Source organism: Ascidiella aspersa, chromosome 8 (assembly GCF_963924565.1).
Source record: "Ascidiella aspersa chromosome 8, kaAscAspe10.2, whole genome shotgun sequence".
NCBI classification, from domain to species: domain Eukaryota; kingdom Metazoa; phylum Chordata; class Ascidiacea; order Phlebobranchia; family Ascidiidae; genus Ascidiella; species Ascidiella aspersa.
The window spans coordinates 14319346-14338131 of record NC_139454.1 but is presented as its reverse complement, the minus strand read 5'-3'; the positions used below and the strand labels follow the sequence as shown (position 1 = coordinate 14338131).

Below are 18786 nucleotides of genomic sequence, written 5' to 3'. Positions count from 1 at the left end.
TTTTTTCGTTTCAACCCATGTTTCACAATAAATATTTTCCAACCCCTTTAATATTTTGTACTGAAATTTTCGCAGTTAGATAATCCTGTAAACAACACTTCTACCAATTTTTAGTCAAATCCAAAAATGGGGTCTTGGCGAGGTTTCAAAATTAGGGGAAAATTTTAGCCGAGTGCTCGGAAAGGCCAACTTTGGATGTCTATGACCTTTTAGAGTGACAATTTAAACTATGTTTTTTTTTAATATTTGGTAGAAGTACTATCACCTGTAAAAAAATTGGGCTGTAACCTTATTTAGTTTAACAGTAATAGGGCGTCAAACATGGTCCAAAATAGAAAAATTGCGCCCCCTCGGCAGACCCCCAAACTAAAAGCTTTATAACTCTGGCGTTTGTCGACAAATTACGCTCAAATTTTGCAGGTGTTCATTATATAGGATAGTGAAAAGGTGTGTAATGTTAAGGGAAACCGGAGAGGTTGAATTTCTTGACTGTGTGAATTGACACGGAATGGCCCACCAGTGGTTCTCAACCTTATAAGTGTCCTGGCTACCTTCCATTAGCACTTAACACTTTGTGCTCCCTTTGCTCATGAATTCGAAAAACACTTTAAATACATCATAAGAGAGGTCTCTGGACATAACGCAAACCAAAACAAAATGGTTTAACTGGCTAAAAATTAAAATATAACATGCCTGTTGCCCCCTGAATAATTCTCCGTGCTCCCCCTGGGGCCCAAAGGACATGGTTGAACAATGCTGTCTTTATTATTATGTTTTTTATTTCATGAAACAAAACCATTTATTTGAATTTTTTTATACCTAGTTAATAAATTTTCAGTTAGTGAAAATTTGAAATTGATAAAATTAATAAAAAAATGTACCCAGTTGTCATATTTATGCAAAATTAAGGCAATTCTAATCATCGAAAACCAAAAAAAAATAGTGGTCTAAAACGAATATTTATCATGTAAATTGTAGAATATTACATCTAGAATTATATCAAAACATTTAAATCTAGATGAAAATTATCTAAAATAGCAACCATGTGTCTGGTCAAATTTATGCGGCTACCTGATCCATCTCCCTGGTTTTATTAGGTTTGATACGATGGTATTTGCTATAATCAATTTTATAACATACTGTGTAAATTGAAACCTCAGGTAACAGGCAGTGGTATAACCATAACCTCTACACTATCAACAAACATAGTTAACAAAATGTCTGCGAAGTTTCATACTTTGTCTTATTTCTTGTATGTATTTGTTTTCTAGAACTTTATACAATATGTTGAATAGAAATATTTCAGCCAATGTGTTATTGTATGTCTTTACTATAGTTGTATGTAAAGTTGCAAAAGTCAGTGTATTAACACATTTTTTGGTCACTTTTTATTGTATTATAAAGTGCTCAAATTTGAAACCTAATTACCAATTACTAATTGTAAAATACCAAGAACCACTTTAGAAAGTCAAAATACTATGTTGTCTAAAGATTATTTTGCAAACATAAAAATTGAAAAAAAACTGCAAAGCTTCGAAAAGTCTTCGGAAGTCATAAACTTTAAATGCAATTTTCATATAGAAGAAATAATCACATAGTGTTTTAAGCATCATTTTTGAAACCAGCACCCCAACAAATGGGGGAATAGCATTTTACTACAGGCTTTTGCTGCAAAATAAAGCCTCCAGAGAGATAAAAGCACTCAATAATTAAAAAACGACCTATTTTCACATAGTGGTCAAATATTCAAAACATAAAATCTTCGAAACCGCTTATCACAGAACCCTCAAATTTGTTGCAATCTTATTAACTGTTTAAAATATAAAGAAAATCTAAGAACATGGGTTCCGGCCCTTTAAATTAGACATGGAATGACCCAATAATAAATTTTAAAGAAGAAAGCCGAATATGTTAGGTTTTAAAGTTTAACTTTATTAGTACCAGATTTTAAACCCTCAAACCCGCTTGAGGCGCAATTAACATCGCATCGCCGTGAACGTGGAAAAAACAGAAACTTTTTTCGTATGACCCACCGGTGGGTCACAACACAGTAGCCAAATTTTCTGCAAGACCCACTGGTTGATCGCATAGCAGTGAACGTGTTAAAGATGACTCAAGCAATTTTCACCTTTTCACGGGTTACAGTTTAATCGCTTCTTACAGTATGTTTCATCACTTATTGTTTTCCATTCGGTACCATTTGGTACATTTCAAACCTTGGATGAAAAAAGCCGAAAAAGCCAAACGCTAATTAAATAAAGTCAAAACACATAAAAGGCTTAAATAATACTATAAGGTAATTTGTGTGATAATAAATAACCTTTAAGGTCCAAGTTTATGTGGTAAGGTAAAATGACAAACATAACACGTTCACAACATACCAAACAAAATGAAAATTTTGATCTTAGGAAAAGCTCAGTTATCCTATACCTTTAGGCTGAAAATGTAATATTTTTTTGTCAAGTTTTTTATTGAAAAATACTTTGATTTGATGAGATTACCCTAAAGCGCAGTGTTTCTCAACCTTTTTGCTGTCTGCTAAAAGTAATAAAGCGGGGCTTTGCTAACTTGGTCCACTTCACTTAACTGTTTGAGGGACCAATACTTTAAATTTAAGTATGAGCCATTTTCTTTGTATTGCTTGCGATTTTCCCAAATGTGTAAAATATTGGGGCCCCTGGGGTTCGATATGTAGAAAGTAGGGTTGGCAAGTCTGTCAATTGACTGGTCAAATGCGGTCAATTGACGGCACTTTATTTAACAGGTACTCGCATTTGATTCAAATGTTGTAAATTTGTTAAGGGTTGTTTTGAGATTTGAGTTTTTAATAGAATCGATTGTAACTTTTTTTAATAATTCAAATATAAAATGGTGGTTGTTTTGAGATTTGAGTATTTAATAGAATCGATTGTAACTTTTTTTAATAATTCAAATATAAAATGGTGGGGTTTACCTGATGCAAACACATGTTCTGTGGTAATAACGAAGTGTTTGGAATGACAAAGTAGATTTATGTTGTTTAGAATAAATGCACTAGGGTTGGGCATTTGACCAAATATTGTCCTATTTGACGAGTATTTGACTGGTCAATTAACCAAATTTTATTTGACTAATCAATAGCCCAACCCTAATGCATTTATTCTAACAAAATAAATCTACTTTGCTATTACAAACACTTTGTTACTACCACAGAACATGTGTTTGCATCAGGTAAACCCTATGATTTTATATTTGAGTTCTCTAAAAAAGTTACAATCAAGATTATTGAAATCTGAAATCACAAAACAACCCTAAAAAAATGTACACTATTTGAATCCAATATAAGTATTTGACCAGTTAAATAAAGTGTGGTCAATTGGCCGTATTTGACCGGTCAATTGACAGGTTTGCCAACCCTAAAATGCACTATATGATTAATCGCGTTTGTCATAAAAGGAAACACTAGTTGGGATATACCACAATCTTAGGCTAGTTAGGAATTTAGAAGAACCAAATCCCTCGTCTCTACTGGACCCTGGTGATGATTTAGAAAATTCAGATAGTGCAAAAGTTGTGAAGAGAAAATATTTTTTTGCTGATGCCTTTACTTGTTAAATTTGGTTAACTTGGTGGTTGTAGTAATAGCAAAAATTACTACAATATGAAATACTTCTATACAGTATTGTTTGCAAGATGGGCATGGTTTTGCAAATATTCTTATAGATAGTCAAAAAATAATTGTTTTACAAACCATAGTACTTGAGCCAAAACGTTCATAAATTTATTTAAAGTTAAAGTTTATTTTTAACTTTAATTGCATTATGATAGTACGTATAGTATTTGACCAATATTTGACCTATTTGACGAGTATTTGACCGGTCAATTGATCGGATTTTATTTGACTGGTCAAATGCCCAACCCTAGTAGAAAGTAACGCAAAAAAATAAAAATCTACAAATACCTCATATCGCAATGCATATCATATTATTTGGGTTAAGGTGCGGGTTCGAGTTTGGGTGGGTCAAGCATTAATATATTTATTATTCATAAAAATGCTTGACCCACCAAAACACAAAGCCGCACCTTAACCCAAATAATATAAGTTACTTTCTATGTATTCAAACAAGAAAAAACGCCCCAAAATATCTTGCTTATAGAACCAAGCAAATCAAACGGGTTGGCGACCCATGGGTTGAGAAACACTGCGACCTGAAAACCCGAGGTATTATTTTAAAAGTCAGGAAAACTATAGTGCCTACATATCTTAAATCGAAAGTTGTGGGACTATATAGGGCGCTCTTTCACTATTGTACGTGAAAAGTTATGCAAAAAAAATAATAATAATAATACCGCATACCACAACGCATATTGTTTGGGTTAGGGTGCGGGTTAGCGTTTGGGTGAGGGTGGGTCAAGTAATATTATGTTTATTATTAATAATAACTTGACCCACCCTCAACCAAACGCTAACCCTAACCCAAACAATATGTGTTGTGGTATGCGGCATTTGAAAAAAAAAATTTTTTATTAATTTTTACGTACAATAGTGAAAGAGCGCCCCCTGATGCCTGTCACTGCAGACCAGTGGTTCTCAACCCTTTTTCTTTCGTGGCCCCATCATTTACGTTCCAAAAAATTCTGTGGCCCAATAAATTTTAATCAAAGAAAAAACTGTAAAATAGGTTTAGAACAAAACATAGCAGAACATATTTCAAAACAGATTATTTATTCAACCGTGCATAAGTTAGACACTTTGACTGAACAATAAATTTACATTCCTTTTTAATTCCTCCCCAAGCCATTATTTCTGTAAAATTAAATATAGTGACACAAATGAAACTAAATCTAGCTTTTTTAATTGGTCTGTTGCCCACCTGAAATGTTCTTATGGCCCACTGGTAGTGGTAGAGAAAGTGTTTCTCAACCTTTTCACTTGGGGGCGCACCTAGAGACGTATGCATTTAAATGACTTAGAATTAGTAAGCAAAAATATTTGAAAAGCTTTTAGAGATAGGTCGATTTAAACCTCTCAAAAATATAAGTTTGTTTGCATTATTATTTTAGGTAAATGGTCTTTTCAACACGACCGGAATGTTTTTTATTCAACTTCATGAAAAAATATACATTCATTTTAGTGTTAGGTTTGTGATGTCCAGTGAATTTGTAACTGTGCATTACTTCACCGCATATTTAATTTATTTTAATGATTTTTTCAGTGCCTGTATATCACCATCACTTGAAGTAAATTGGGTTGCATATGAAGCAAGCGGGTCGATTATGAGCCTCTTTTATGTCTTTTTGCCTAATGAATCAACCTCACTCCTTCAAGGTAGATTGTCTGAGTCTGATTAGAAATCCACACCAATTTTGTTGGCTGGTGTTTAGCAAGCCAGCAAAAGCCGGCAAGCCACACAACCTGTCTGTGTATCAACTGGCGACCAACTGGTAAAAATATTTACAGTATGAGAATAAAATGGGTGGGCTTGCGGGTGTGATTAATATCCTACGGCTAGAAGTTTTTCTGGTAAACGGCCTCACGGCTCAAACCGGTGTTTTTGCAATTTCTATCAGCACCAAAAAGCGAGCAACAGCAACACATTTCAAAATACGCAATAGCCTACGATAAATTCCATAGTATGTAATAATACATTAATTATTACTTATGACGCTACAGACACTCCAGCACAAAAGGAATTGCCGTCGTGAATATAACACGGCGGCTGCTTTTCGCATTATACCCGAAAGGTTGCTATTTTTTAACACAATTGACTTTTGTTAAAAAGTGCTTCATACGATTTGAGCGAAATGAACATGAACAAGGCAATAAGTCACACGAGTTGTAGCTTTTAGCAACACATTCAAGAACAAGATGTTTTCTTCTGTCGATAAGTCAACGAACGACAGGCATTTTGTTGTTGTCTCTTTGTCTCGTTCATGTCCTTCCGTCACACATGATGAAAAACGTGAAACTGTGAAAAACATAAAAGAAAGGAGGGGTAGTGATTTGTTCGGAATTAAATTCTATTGAATTTTAACATTGAGCAACATCTACTTATAAATTTGCATTTTTTTTTAATTTGCACAATTCGTTCAATGTAAGTTTTAATATAACGACGCATCACAAGAAAATACGCTTTGAAGTTGCTGCTTATTCAATATTGCTTTCTTCAAAAGGCAGGAAATGGGGTTTTCCTAAAGTTGTGAGTTGAAAGCTAATGTTTCGCGTGTGGATAAATCATTATGCTTGATACGAGGTATTTTAAACTCGTGTGTAAACGCGGCTGCGTATGATCAGAGAAAAAACAGACAAAACCCCAAAACGTACCAAATGTTTAAAAGAATTCGGAAATTTATCACGAAATTATTTCGTGCACAACAAAATTAAGTCGTGATTCACAAGCTTAACGCGTTGATTTCAAACTATTGAGATCCAATCACAAAAATTAGGCTCTTTTAAAATTTATCAAAAGATCGTGCGATCGACGTAGCTTAGACTTGACTTCATAGACATAGACTATACATAATTTGCGAAATGCAATACATAATGGTTTAACAAAAAGTCACATAAAAACAGTTTACAGACCTTTCGGTCGGTAATTTTACTTATTTATTTTTAAATATTTTTAAAAGTATAATAGCTTTTCACCTGATAAACTAGGTAGAATCAGTGTAGCATTTATCATGCAATATTACTTGATATTGGCTAATTCTACGTCACTATACACGTGACCGTTGTCCACTGACGCGTGACCTAACGCCGAATCGTGCGCTTTGATCGTTTCGCAAGCTATTCTATTATATACGTCTTACTGATAGCGGCTTGAATCACCGCTCTGTTTATCATGTGTTTCTGAGATTTGTTAATATACTCGACGGGCAACATCTACTGAGTGAAGTGTCTTTGCCTAGAGTACAAGAAGTTAAGGACAGGTATTCTAGCGGCCTGCTCCTTTGGAGTCGGATTAAGAACTTGTAAGAGTCTAGGCAGCCGTCGGCACTCGTCTTCAGAGCCAGCAGCCTTCTTACCCCTAACTAAACACCCCGATTCGCCACATCAGTTATTGTGAAATCCATGATTCCAAGCGGTTGTTTCTTTAGCTTTGCTGATGCTATGAGTCGTCTTAACGTATCGTTCGACTAAATCAATTCTTCCAAACGCTGGCTTCTTGCTGGTTCCAAACACAATAGTTTTCAGAGTTCGTTCGACGACTTTTCTTGTCCATAAGAAATAGAGTTCTTCCTCACTCGATGGCAACAATTTGATGCAACGTTGGTTGAATTATGAGAATCATTAATTGTCTTTTTGCCTAATGAATCAACCTCACTCCTTCAAGGTAGATTGTCTGAGTCTGATTACAAATCCACACAGTTTTTGTTGGCTGGTGTTTAGCAAGCAAGCCAGAAGCTGGCAAGTGTAATGATTTATGTTTCTATTGTTAACTCTGATTTCTATGGTATTTGCTTCTGTGCGTTTCTCCTTTCTTTTCCTTGCCTCTCTCCGTAATTATCATTATACGTCCCGCGTCTTGTTGCATTCTTTCCCTCCCTTTATAACTCGTGTAACTTTCCTATGCTTCGTCAGTCTTTGTCAGTTTCTCTTATTGGGTACTCTTTTATATTCGTTACTAATAACGTTCTGCAGAGACCGAACAAGAAGATGAAGAAGACAGCACAGAGAAAGAAGAGTAAAATCAGGATCTCATGCTAGGGGGCCAGAATAACGCACCCCTAATATCTAATAGTACCCCCGATCCAGGGGGGAAAAAGCGCACCACAGTGTTTTCATAATAATGTTTCACACCCCAAAACTCAACCCCCCAACTTTTAAAGTAAACTGAAATGGAGACCAACTTAAAAATCGCAACTTTTAATGTCAACGAACTAACCGATAAGACCAAACGCCACGCCATTTTTTCCTACCTAAAAAAATCATCTATAGATACTTATCTTTTGCAGGAGACCCACTCGACACCACAGGTTGAGTCAACCTGGGCTGCTGAGTGGACTCCTGGTGTTTCTTATTTTAATTCATCTCCCTCTATTTGACATGGAATTTCTATCAGAAAACATTGAGAACCATGAACTAATTTTGCATGGTAGACTTGCCATATCTTAGTAAATATGTGGACAAAATTTAAGTGCAAATTTTTACTGGGGTCATAGGTAACTGGGATATTAAAAGGACCCCACTTTTTGCTTTTTTTTTCGTTTCAACCCATGTTTCACAATAAATATTTTCCAACCCCTTTAATATTTTGTACTGAAATTTTCGCAGTTAAGAGATAATCCTGTAAACAACACTTCTACCAATTTTTAGTCAAATCCAAAAATGGGGTCTTGGCGAGGTTTCAAAATTAGGGGAAAATTTTAGCCGAGTGCTCGGAAAGGCCAACTTTGGATGTCTATGACCTTTTAGAGTGACAATGTAAACTATGTTTTTTTTAATATTTGGTAAAAGTACTATCACCTGTAAAAAAATTGGGCTGTTACCTTATTTAGTTTAACAGTAATAGGGCGTCAAACATGGTCCAAAATAGAAAAATTGCGCCCCCTCGGCAGACCCCCAAACTAAAAGCTTTATAACTCTGGCGTTTGTCGACAAATTACGCTCAAATTTTGCAGGTGTTCATTATATAGGATAGTGAAAAGGTGTGTAAAATTTAAGGGAAACCGGAGAGGTTGAATTTCTTGACTGTGTGAATTGACACGGAATGGCCCACCAGTGGTTCTCAACCTTATAAGTGTCCTGGCTACCTTCCATTAGCACTTAACACTTTGTGCTCCCTTTGCTCATGAATTCGAAAAACACTTTAAATACATCATAAGAGAGGTCTCTGGACATAACGCAAACCAAAACAAAATGGTTTAACTGGCTAAAAATTAAAATATAACATGCCTGTTGCCCCCTGAATAATTCTCCGTGCTCCCCCTGGGGCCCAAAGGACACGGTTGAACAATGCTGTCTTTATTATTATGTTTTTTATTTCATGAAACAAAACCATTTATTTGAATTTTTTTATACCTAGTTAATCAATTTTCAGTTAGTGAAAATTTGAAATTGATAAAATTAATAAAAAAATGTACCCAGTTGTCATATTTATGCAAAATTAAGGCAATTCTAATCATCGAAAACAAAAAAAAGTAGTAGTCTAAAACGAATATTTATCATGTAAATTTTAGAATATTACATCTAGAATTATATCAAAACATTTAAATCTAGATGAAAATTATCTAAAATAGCAACCATGTGTCTGGTCAAATTTATGCGGCTATCTGTTCCATCTCCCTGGTTTTATTAGGTTTGATACGATGGTATTTGCTATAATCAATTTTATAACATACTGTGTAAATTGAAACCTCAGGTAACAGGCAGTGGTATAACCTCCACACTATCAACAAACATAGTTAACAAAATGTCTGCGAAGTTTCATACTTTGTCTTATTTCTTGTATGTATTTGTTTTTCTAGAACTTTATACAATATGTTGAATAGAAATATTTCAGCCAATGTGTTATTGTATGTCTTTTCTATAGTTGTATGTAAAGTTGCAAAAGTCAGTGTATTAACACATTTTTTGGTCACTTTTTATTGTATTATAAAGTGCTCAAATTTGAAACCTAATTACCAATTTCTAATTGTAAAAATAAGAACCACTTTAGAAAGTCAAAATACTATGTTGTCTAAAGATTATTTTGCAAACATAAAAATTGAAAAAAAACTGCAGAAAGCTTCGAAAAGTCTTCGGAAGTCATAAACTATAAATGCAATTTTCATATAGAAGAAATAATCACATAGTGTTTTAAGCATCATTTTTGAAACTAGCACCCCAACAAATGGGGGAATAGCATTTTACTACAGGCTTTTGCTGCAAAATAAAGCCTCCAGAGAGATAAAAGCACTCAATAATTAAAAAACGACCTATTTTCACATAGTGGTCAAATATTCAAAAAATAAAATCTTCGAAACCGCTTATCACAGAACCCTCAAATTTGTTGCAATCTTATTAACTGTTTAAAATATAAAGAAAATCTAAGAACATGGGTTCCGGCCCTTTAAATTAGACATGGAATGACCCAATAATAAATTTTAAAGAAGAAAGCCGAATATGTTAGGTTTTAAAGTTTAACTTTATGAGTACCAGATTATAAACCCTCAAACCCGTTTGAGGCGCAATTAACATCGCATCGCCGTGAACGTGGAAAAAGCAGTAACTTTTATCGTATGACCCACCGGTGGTTCACAACACAGTAGCCAAATTTTCTGCAAGACCCACTGGTTGATCGCATAGCAGTGAACGTGTTAAAGATGACTCAAGCAATTTTCACCTTTTCACGGGTTACAGTTTAATCGCTTCTTACAGTATGTTTCATCACTTATTGTTTTCCATTCGGTAACATTTGGTACATTTCAAACCTTGGATGAAAAAAGCCGAAAAAGCCAAACGCTAATTAAATAAAGTCAAAACACATAAAAGGCTTTAATAATTACTATAAGGTAATTTGTGTGATAATAAATAACCTTTAAGGTCCAAGTTTATGTGGTAAGGTAAAATGACAAACATAACACGTTCACAACATACCAAACAAAATGAAAATTTTGATCTTAGGAAAAGCTCAGTTATCCTATACCTTTAGGCTGAAAATGTAATATTTTTTGTCAAGTTTTTTATTGAAAAATACTTTGATTTGATGAGATTACCCTAAAGCGCAGTGTTTCTCAACCTTTTTGCTGTCTGCTAAAAGTAATAAAGCGGGGCTTTGCTAACTTGGTCCACTTCACTTAACTGTTTGAGGGACCAATACTTTAAATTTAAGTATGAGCCATTTTCTTTGTATTGCTTGCGATATTCCCAAATGTGTGAAATATTGGGGCTCTTGCGGTTCGATATGTAGAAAGTAGGGTTGGCAAGTCTGTCAATTGACTGGTCAAAGGCGGTCAATTGACGGCACTTTATTTAACAGGTACTCGCATTTGATTCAAATGTTGTAAATTTGTTAAGGGTTGTTTTGAGATTTGAGTTTTTAATAGAATCGATTGTAACTTTTTTTAATAATTCAAATATAAAATGGTGGTTGTTTTGAGATTTGAGTTTTTAATAGAATCGATTGTAACTTTTTTTAATAATTCAAATATAAAATGGTGGGGTTTACCTGATGCAAACACATGTTCTGTGGTAATAACGAAGTGTTTGGAATGACAAAGTAGATTTATGTTGTTTAGAATAAATGCACTAGGGTTGGGCATTTGACCAAATATTGTCCTATTTGACGAGTATTTGACTGGTCAATTAACCAAATTTTATTTGACTAATCAATAGCCCAACCCTAATGCATTTATTCTAACAAAATAAATCTACTTTGCTATTACAAACACTTTGTTACTACCACAGAACATGTGTTTGCATCAGGTAAACCCTATGATTTTATATTTGAGTTCTCTAAAAAAGTTACAATCAAGATTATTGAAATCTGAAATCACAAAACAACCCTAAAAAAATGTACACTATTTGAATCCAATATAAGTATTTGACCAGTTAAATAAAGTGTGGTCAATTGGCCGTATTTGACCGGTCAATTGACAGGTTTGCCAACCCTAAAATGCACTATATGATCAATCGCGTTTGTCATAAAAGGAAACACTAGTTGGGATATACCACAATCTTAGGCTAGTTAGGAATTTAGAAGAACCAAATCCCTCGTCTCTACTGGACCCTGGTGATGATTTAGAAAATTCAGATAGTGCAAAAGTTGTGAGGAGAAAATATTTTTTTACTGATGCATTTACTTGTTAAATTTTGTTAACTTGGTGCAAAGAGATTATAACCATGAGGACAAACTCTCACTTTTGCCTTTTTTCTTTTGCCTTTAAGCAATGCATTCTACTTTCGACAGCCGTCACGGTCTGATTCACAATAAGAAAAACATCATCTTTTCGATTTAAGCCTGTTATAAAAATGTACGCTTTTGGCGTAATCTGTTGTTTAATGACCCCTAGTCCTAATTTAAACCGTTTTCTGTTTACAAAATTGACTTGGTAGGACAGGCAAGGTTATCACAAGTTGCGTGACACTTTCTTAGGACCCTACTGTACATTTTTGAAAGGTGTATTACTGTTAAAATGTACGCGATTGAGCTATGTCGTTGATTTCGGGGCTCTTTCCATTTGGTACGTAGAAAGTAACGCAAAAAACGGTCTACAAATGCCGCTTAACGCAACGCACATCATTATTTTATTATTAATAATAATGTTTTACCAACCCAAACTCAAACCCGCACCGTAACCCAAATAATGTGCGTTGCGGTATGCGGTATTTGTTGACCTTTTTTGCGTTACTTTCTACGTACCAAATCGATGGAGCGCCTTGGTTACCACTTCTAGGCGTTAAGATTTATGTGAGGAATTGCCTTATAAATTAAATTAATACCACTTCGTTTGTTCTAAATCTCAAGGTGCCGAACTCATTAAACTTAACTATATGGCGGTGTTAATTAACTCCTTAATGTAAATGATATAGGTATTTTGCATTGTACACTGTACAGAGCCTATTACAGAAAAAGCAACTTTTGGTAAACCAAACCCATAAATGATTTGGCTTTAGTGTACAAATTTTAGTAAAAATTGTAGAATTCCAAATTTGATGAGTGTGCCGCAAATTAAAATTCTTTTTCGAGGGCGTCGCAAAAAAAGTTTGCGAACCACTGCCTTAAATTACTATTGGAATACAAATGTATCTATTTCTATATTACTGTTTAAGATCCCAAATTTAGCGGTGGGGCGCAGTGGTACTATGCAGCTTGCGAAAAAAATTTTGAAGTGCAAATTTTGTCTGTCCCTTGGTGGTAATTAAGCTTAAAAATTAGTAATTTGCCAGCTTTTCTTACATGAAGTAAGTTGGAATAATATTTGGTTGTATACCAATTTAATTTAAATAAACAAATTTGCTGTACTTGGTAAATGGTAACGGCCATTGCTCATTTAGGAAATGTTCTTTACGCAATATATACTTATCCTAAAGAATACTTTCCACTTTCACAGTAATTTTTCTTTAGTATGCCAGTGTTCAGTGCGCAAATTAAATTTATGCCGTACTGCTGCTCTAAATAGTCTTCTATATACCTGTTCCAGTGTTACAAATTAAGACACATTCAAATTGATACCATAAACTAAAAAGTAATACCAAATTCTTTGAAAACATCGTTTAAACCAGCGGTTCCCAACCTTTTTGGTGCCGTGACCCTTTTATAACATTTGCCAAGTTGCGGTGACCCCAAGGATAAAATTAGTTGGGTTGATCCTCCTTCACTGCACTTTTGGAGCTAACTAGTAGGCTACTAGGCTATATATTAATTTTGACTTCTAAATAAATAAACAACACAACAAATCAACTTATAAACACAACAATTTGTTCAGTGAGAAGGCTGTGCTTGCTTCTTTTTAGCCAGATCTTCAATCCTTGGAGCTGTAGGGGTATGGGCCCGATTAATGAGTCTTCATTTATATAATTGCCAAGATGAATCGACCACACTCCTACAAGATTTGAGATGGCCTGTCTTCGTGAGGCCATTCAGGTCCAATTCTTTCCTTTAGTTCAGATACATGAACAGTCAATTTTTGCTGTCTTCAGTCAAAGCTGTAAAAGCCTCTCTCTGGTTCAGTCACAAAAGCACTCAAGTTTGCTGTCTGAGTAGAAGCTATAAAAGCCTCTATCTGGTTCATATTGATTGAACACGCTATTTATAGACGAGAATCAGTTAAGAAAATTTCTGCGATAAAGAAAGATTTACGTCATTAATTCTTATAATACTTAACAAAATATCACGTGATAACAAGGCGTGGTCTAAACCTTTTTTCTCTCGACTCTTATAGACGGAAATAATATTTTTGTCCAAATATGGCTTGAACAAAAGCGCTTCGATCTACATTGCGACGTAACTGGCGTTCGATTCTAAAAATAATGGATTGTTGACAATAAGGCGAATTTCAAAACAAAGCGCTCACATTAAACGGATATACGTAACATCACATACAGCTCTGACGCATAAAAATTGGTGTAACAAGGCATTCGTTGCAAACTCTAGCAAGAGATATCGGCAATCGAATTTAAAGAAAAACTTTCATGACGCAACATTAAGGCGATAAAACAAAGAATTAATTTGATGTGCTGACGTGTTGCGACAAATACTCCCTTTGCAAAGGTTTTGCAGTCATTTCGAATATATAGGAATGACATTCTTTTCCAATTGTTTTCGTGTGTTGTGTTTCAGCTGTTGTGAAATGCTTATGGAGCATTGGACGCGAAATTGTCCGATCATTTAACGCATTTGCGCAATTGTTTTTGGTTCGATTCCTGATTCCTCGAGAAAATTTTCGTTTGTGCCTGAACTGGCAACGAGGATTTTGATGTCAGCGTTCGCTGGTTGCTTGAAATGTGTTTCATCGACACGCCAGAGCAGTTTGCTGTGGCTTTTTTGCTTTTCAGGAAATCTGTGCGGCTTGCAGGTGAAAATCCCTGCGCGGTGCGTTGCAATTCTGACGTCACCAGGAAGCCGTTGTTTTGCGCGTTGCATCTCGATCTATCGCTTTGTCCAACGCTTGTTGTGTTTGTTTTCTGAAATTTCAAAATATTTTTCCGGCAGATGTGTGTTCGAAATTATCTGTAGCAACACTCAGTATTCAAGTTATTTATATTTTGGTTATAGACACACATATTTTCTATACTTATATATATATATAGGCGCGACAGGTTACACTTAAAGTTTGAGACAATTAATTACTGCAATTTGTAATTACTCACGTTACATCTTTTGCGATTCAATACAAAATTAAATTCTATTGAATTTTAACATTGAGCAACATTTCCTTAAAAATTTGCATTTTTTTTTAGTTTGCACAATTCGTTCAATGTAAGTTTTAAAATAACGACGCATCACAAGAAAATACGCTTTGAAATTGCTGCTTTTTCACTATTAATTTTAACACAGGCAGGTAATGGGCTTATCCCTAATTCGTGTTTATAGACTTACACGATTTTGAAGCATATATTTCGCGTGTGGGAAAATCATTATGCTTTTCTTCGAGGTATTTAGACTCGTGTTTGTTTTTAACTACCTAACTAAACGCGGCTGCGTATGACGAGAGTTCCCTAAACTAAAACCCAAAAACGTACCAAATGTTTAAAAGAATTCGGAAATTTAACACAAAATTATTTCGTGCACAACAAAATTAAATCATGATTCACAAGTTTAACGCGTTGATTTCAAACTATTGAGCTCCAAGCACAAAAATTAAGCTCCTTTAACATTTATCAAAATATCGTGCGATCGACGTTTAAGCTTAGACTTCATAGATATAGACTATACATAATTTGCGAAATGCGATACATAATGGTTTAATAAAAAGTCGCATTAAAACAATTTACAGACCTTTCAGTCGATATTTTTACTTATTATATATATAATTTTGTTTTTATTTTAAAAGATAATAGATTTTTCACCTGATAAACTAGGCAGAATTAGTTATAGTGAAATCCATGTGCAATTGCGTTTTCCATGATTCCAAACGGTGGTGATGTCTTTTATCGGCAACGCTTGTTTGTATTTCGTGTTTCGAATTCCAAGCAAATGCTTTGCTGGCGCTATGGAGCGTCTCTTCACGTATCTTTCGATGAGATTAATTTCTTCTAAAGCTGGCTTCTTGCAAGTTCCAAACATGACAGTTTTTAGGCGGCCGTTTGTAGGTGGTCCATACAGATTAAGGCACATCTTTTCTTTGAGCTTCGTTTCTTCAGTCTTCTTGGGAAAGTAGTTTGCAGGTGGTTCGTTCGGATTTAGATTCAACTTTTCTTGAGCTTCGTTGCTCACTCGGGTCGCGCCAATTTGTAGGGGTGTGGTCTGATAATGAGTCTTCATTTATATAATTGCCAAGATGAATCGACCACACTCCTACAAGATTTGAGATGGCCTGTCTTCGTGAGGCCATTCAGGTCCAATTCTTTCCTTTAGTTCAGATACATGAACAGTCAATTTTTGCTGTCTTCAGTCAAAGCTGTAAAAGCCTCTCTCTGGTTCAGTCACAAAAGCACTCAAGTTTGCTGTCTGAGTAGAAGCTATAAAAGCCTCTATCTGGTTCATATTGATTGAACACGCTATTTATAGACGAGAATCAGTTAAGAAAATTTCTGCGATAAAGAAAGATTTACGTCATTAATTCTTATAATACTTAACAAAATATCACGTGATAACAAGGCGTGGTCTAAACCTTTTTTCTCTCGACTCTTATAGACGGAAATAATATTTTTGTCCAAATATGGCTTGAACAAAAGCGCTTCGATCTACATTGCGACGTAACTGGCGTTCGATTCTAAAAATAATGGATTGTTGACAATAAGGCGAATTTCAAAACAAAGCGCTCACATTAAACGGATATACGTAACATCACATACAGCTCTGACGCATAAAAATTGGTGTAACAAGGCATTCGTTGCAAACTCTAGCAAGAGATATCGGCAATCGAATTTAAAGAAAAACTTTCATGACGCAACATTAAGGCGATAAAACAAAGAATTAATTTGATGTGCTGACGTGTTGCGACAAATACTCCCTTTGCAAAGGTTTTGCAGTCATTTCGAATATATAGGAATGACATTCTTTTCCAATTGTTTTCGTGTGTTGTGTTTCAGCTGTTGTGAAATGCTTATGGAGCATTGGACGCGAAATTGTCCGATCATTTAACGCATTTGCGCAATTGTTTTTGGTTCGATTCCTGATTCCTCGAGAAAATTTTCGTTTGTGCCTGAACTGGCAACGAGGATTTTGATGTCAGCGTTCGCTGGTTGCTTGAAATGTGTTTCATCGACACGCCAGAGCAGTTTGCTGTGGCTTTTTTGCTTTTCAGGAAATCTGTGCGGCTTGCAGGTGAAAATCCCTGCGCGGTGCGTTGCAATTCTGACGTCACCAGGAAGCCGTTGTTTTGCGCGTTGCATCTCGATCTATCGCTTTGTCCAACGCTTGTTGTGTTTGTTTTCTGAAATTTCAAAATATTTTTCCGGCAGATGTGTGTTCGAAATTATCTGTAGCAACACTCAGTATTCAAGTTATTTATATTTTGGTTATAGACACACATATTTTCTATACTTATATATATATATAGGCGCGACAGGTTACACTTAAAGTTTGAGACAATTAATTACTGCAATTTGTAATTACTCACGTTACATCTTTTGCGATTCAATACAAAATTAAATTCTATTGAATTTTAACATTGAGCAACATTTCCTTAAAAATTTGCATTTTTTTTTAGTTTGCACAATTCGTTCAATGTAAGTTTTAAAATAACGACGCATCACAAGAAAATACGCTTTGAAATTGCTGCTTTTTCACTATTAATTTTAACACAGGCAGGTAATGGGCTTATCCCTAATTCGTGTTTATAGACTTACACGATTTTGAAGCATATATTTCGCGTGTGGGAAAATCATTATGCTTTTCTTCGAGGTATTTAGACTCGTGTTTGTTTTTAACTACCTAACTAAACGCGGCTGCGTATGACGAGAGTTCCCTAAACTAAAACCCAAAAACGTACCAAATGTTTAAAAGAATTCGGAAATTTAACACAAAATTATTTCGTGCACAACAAAATTAAATCATGATTCACAAGTTTAACGCGTTGATTTCAAACTATTGAGCTCCAAGCACAAAAATTAAGCTCCTTTAACATTTATCAAAATATCGTGCGATCGACGTTTAAGCTTAGACTTCATAGATATAGACTATACATAATTTGCGAAATGCGATACATAATGGTTTAATAAAAAGTCGCATTAAAACAATTTACAGACCTTTCAGTCGATATTTTTACTTATTATATATATAATTTTGTTTTTATTTTAAAAGATAATAGATTTTTCACCTGATAAACTAGGCAGAATTAGTTATAGTGAAATCCATGTGCAATTGCGTTTTCCATGATTCCAAACGGTGGTGATGTCTTTTATCGGCAACGCTTGTTTGTATTTCGTGTTTCGAATTCCAAGCAAATGCTTTGCTGGCGCTATGGAGCGTCTCTTCACGTATCTTTCGATGAGATTAATTTCTTCTAAAGCTGGCTTCTTGCAAGTTCCAAACATGACAGTTTTTAGGCGGCCGTTTGTAGGTGGTCCATACAGATTAAGGCACATCTTTTCTTTGAGCTTCGTTTCTTCAGTCTTCTTGGGAAAGTAGTTTGCAGGTGGTTCGTTCGGATTTAGATTCAACTTTTCTTGAGCTTCGTTGCTCACTCGGGTCGCGCCAATTTGTAGGGGTATGGTCTGATAATGAGTCTTCATTTATATAATTGCCAAGATGAATCGACCACACTCCTACAAGATTTGAGATGGCCTGTCTTCGTGAGGCCATTCAGGTCCAATTCTTTCCTTTAGTTCAGATACATGAACAGTCAATTTTTGCTGTCTTCAGTCAAAGCTGTAAAAGCCTCTCTCTGGTTCAGTCACAAAAGCACTCAAGTTTGCTGTCTGAGTAGAAGCTATAAAAGCCTCTATCTGGTTCATATTGATTGAACACGCTATTTATAGACGAGAATCAGTTAAGAAAATTTCTGCGATAAAGAAAGATTTACGTCATTAATTCTTATAATACTTAACAAAATATCACGTGATAACAAGGCGTGGTCTAAACCTTTTTTCTCTCGACTCTTATAGACGGAAATAATATTTTTGTCCAAATATGGCTTGAACAAAAGCGCTTCGATCTACATTGCGACGTAACTGGCGTTCGATTCTAAAAATAATGGATTGTTGACAATAAGGCGAAT

At 34.9% G+C, this 18786-nt stretch overlaps 1 protein-coding gene across 1 annotated transcript in view; it reads right to left on the bottom strand.

Moving 5' to 3' along the window:
• The window catches only part of LOC146136255 (uncharacterized), a 31163-nt gene that overhangs the window by 10549 nt on the left and 1828 nt on the right, over positions 1-18786 (bottom strand). Inside the window, exon 2 of the mRNA XM_083396193.1 lies at positions 18141-18283. Within this exon, the coding sequence (XP_083252319.1) occupies positions 18141-18283 (143 nt within the window). The remainder of the gene's footprint in view (positions 1-18140; positions 18284-18786) is intronic.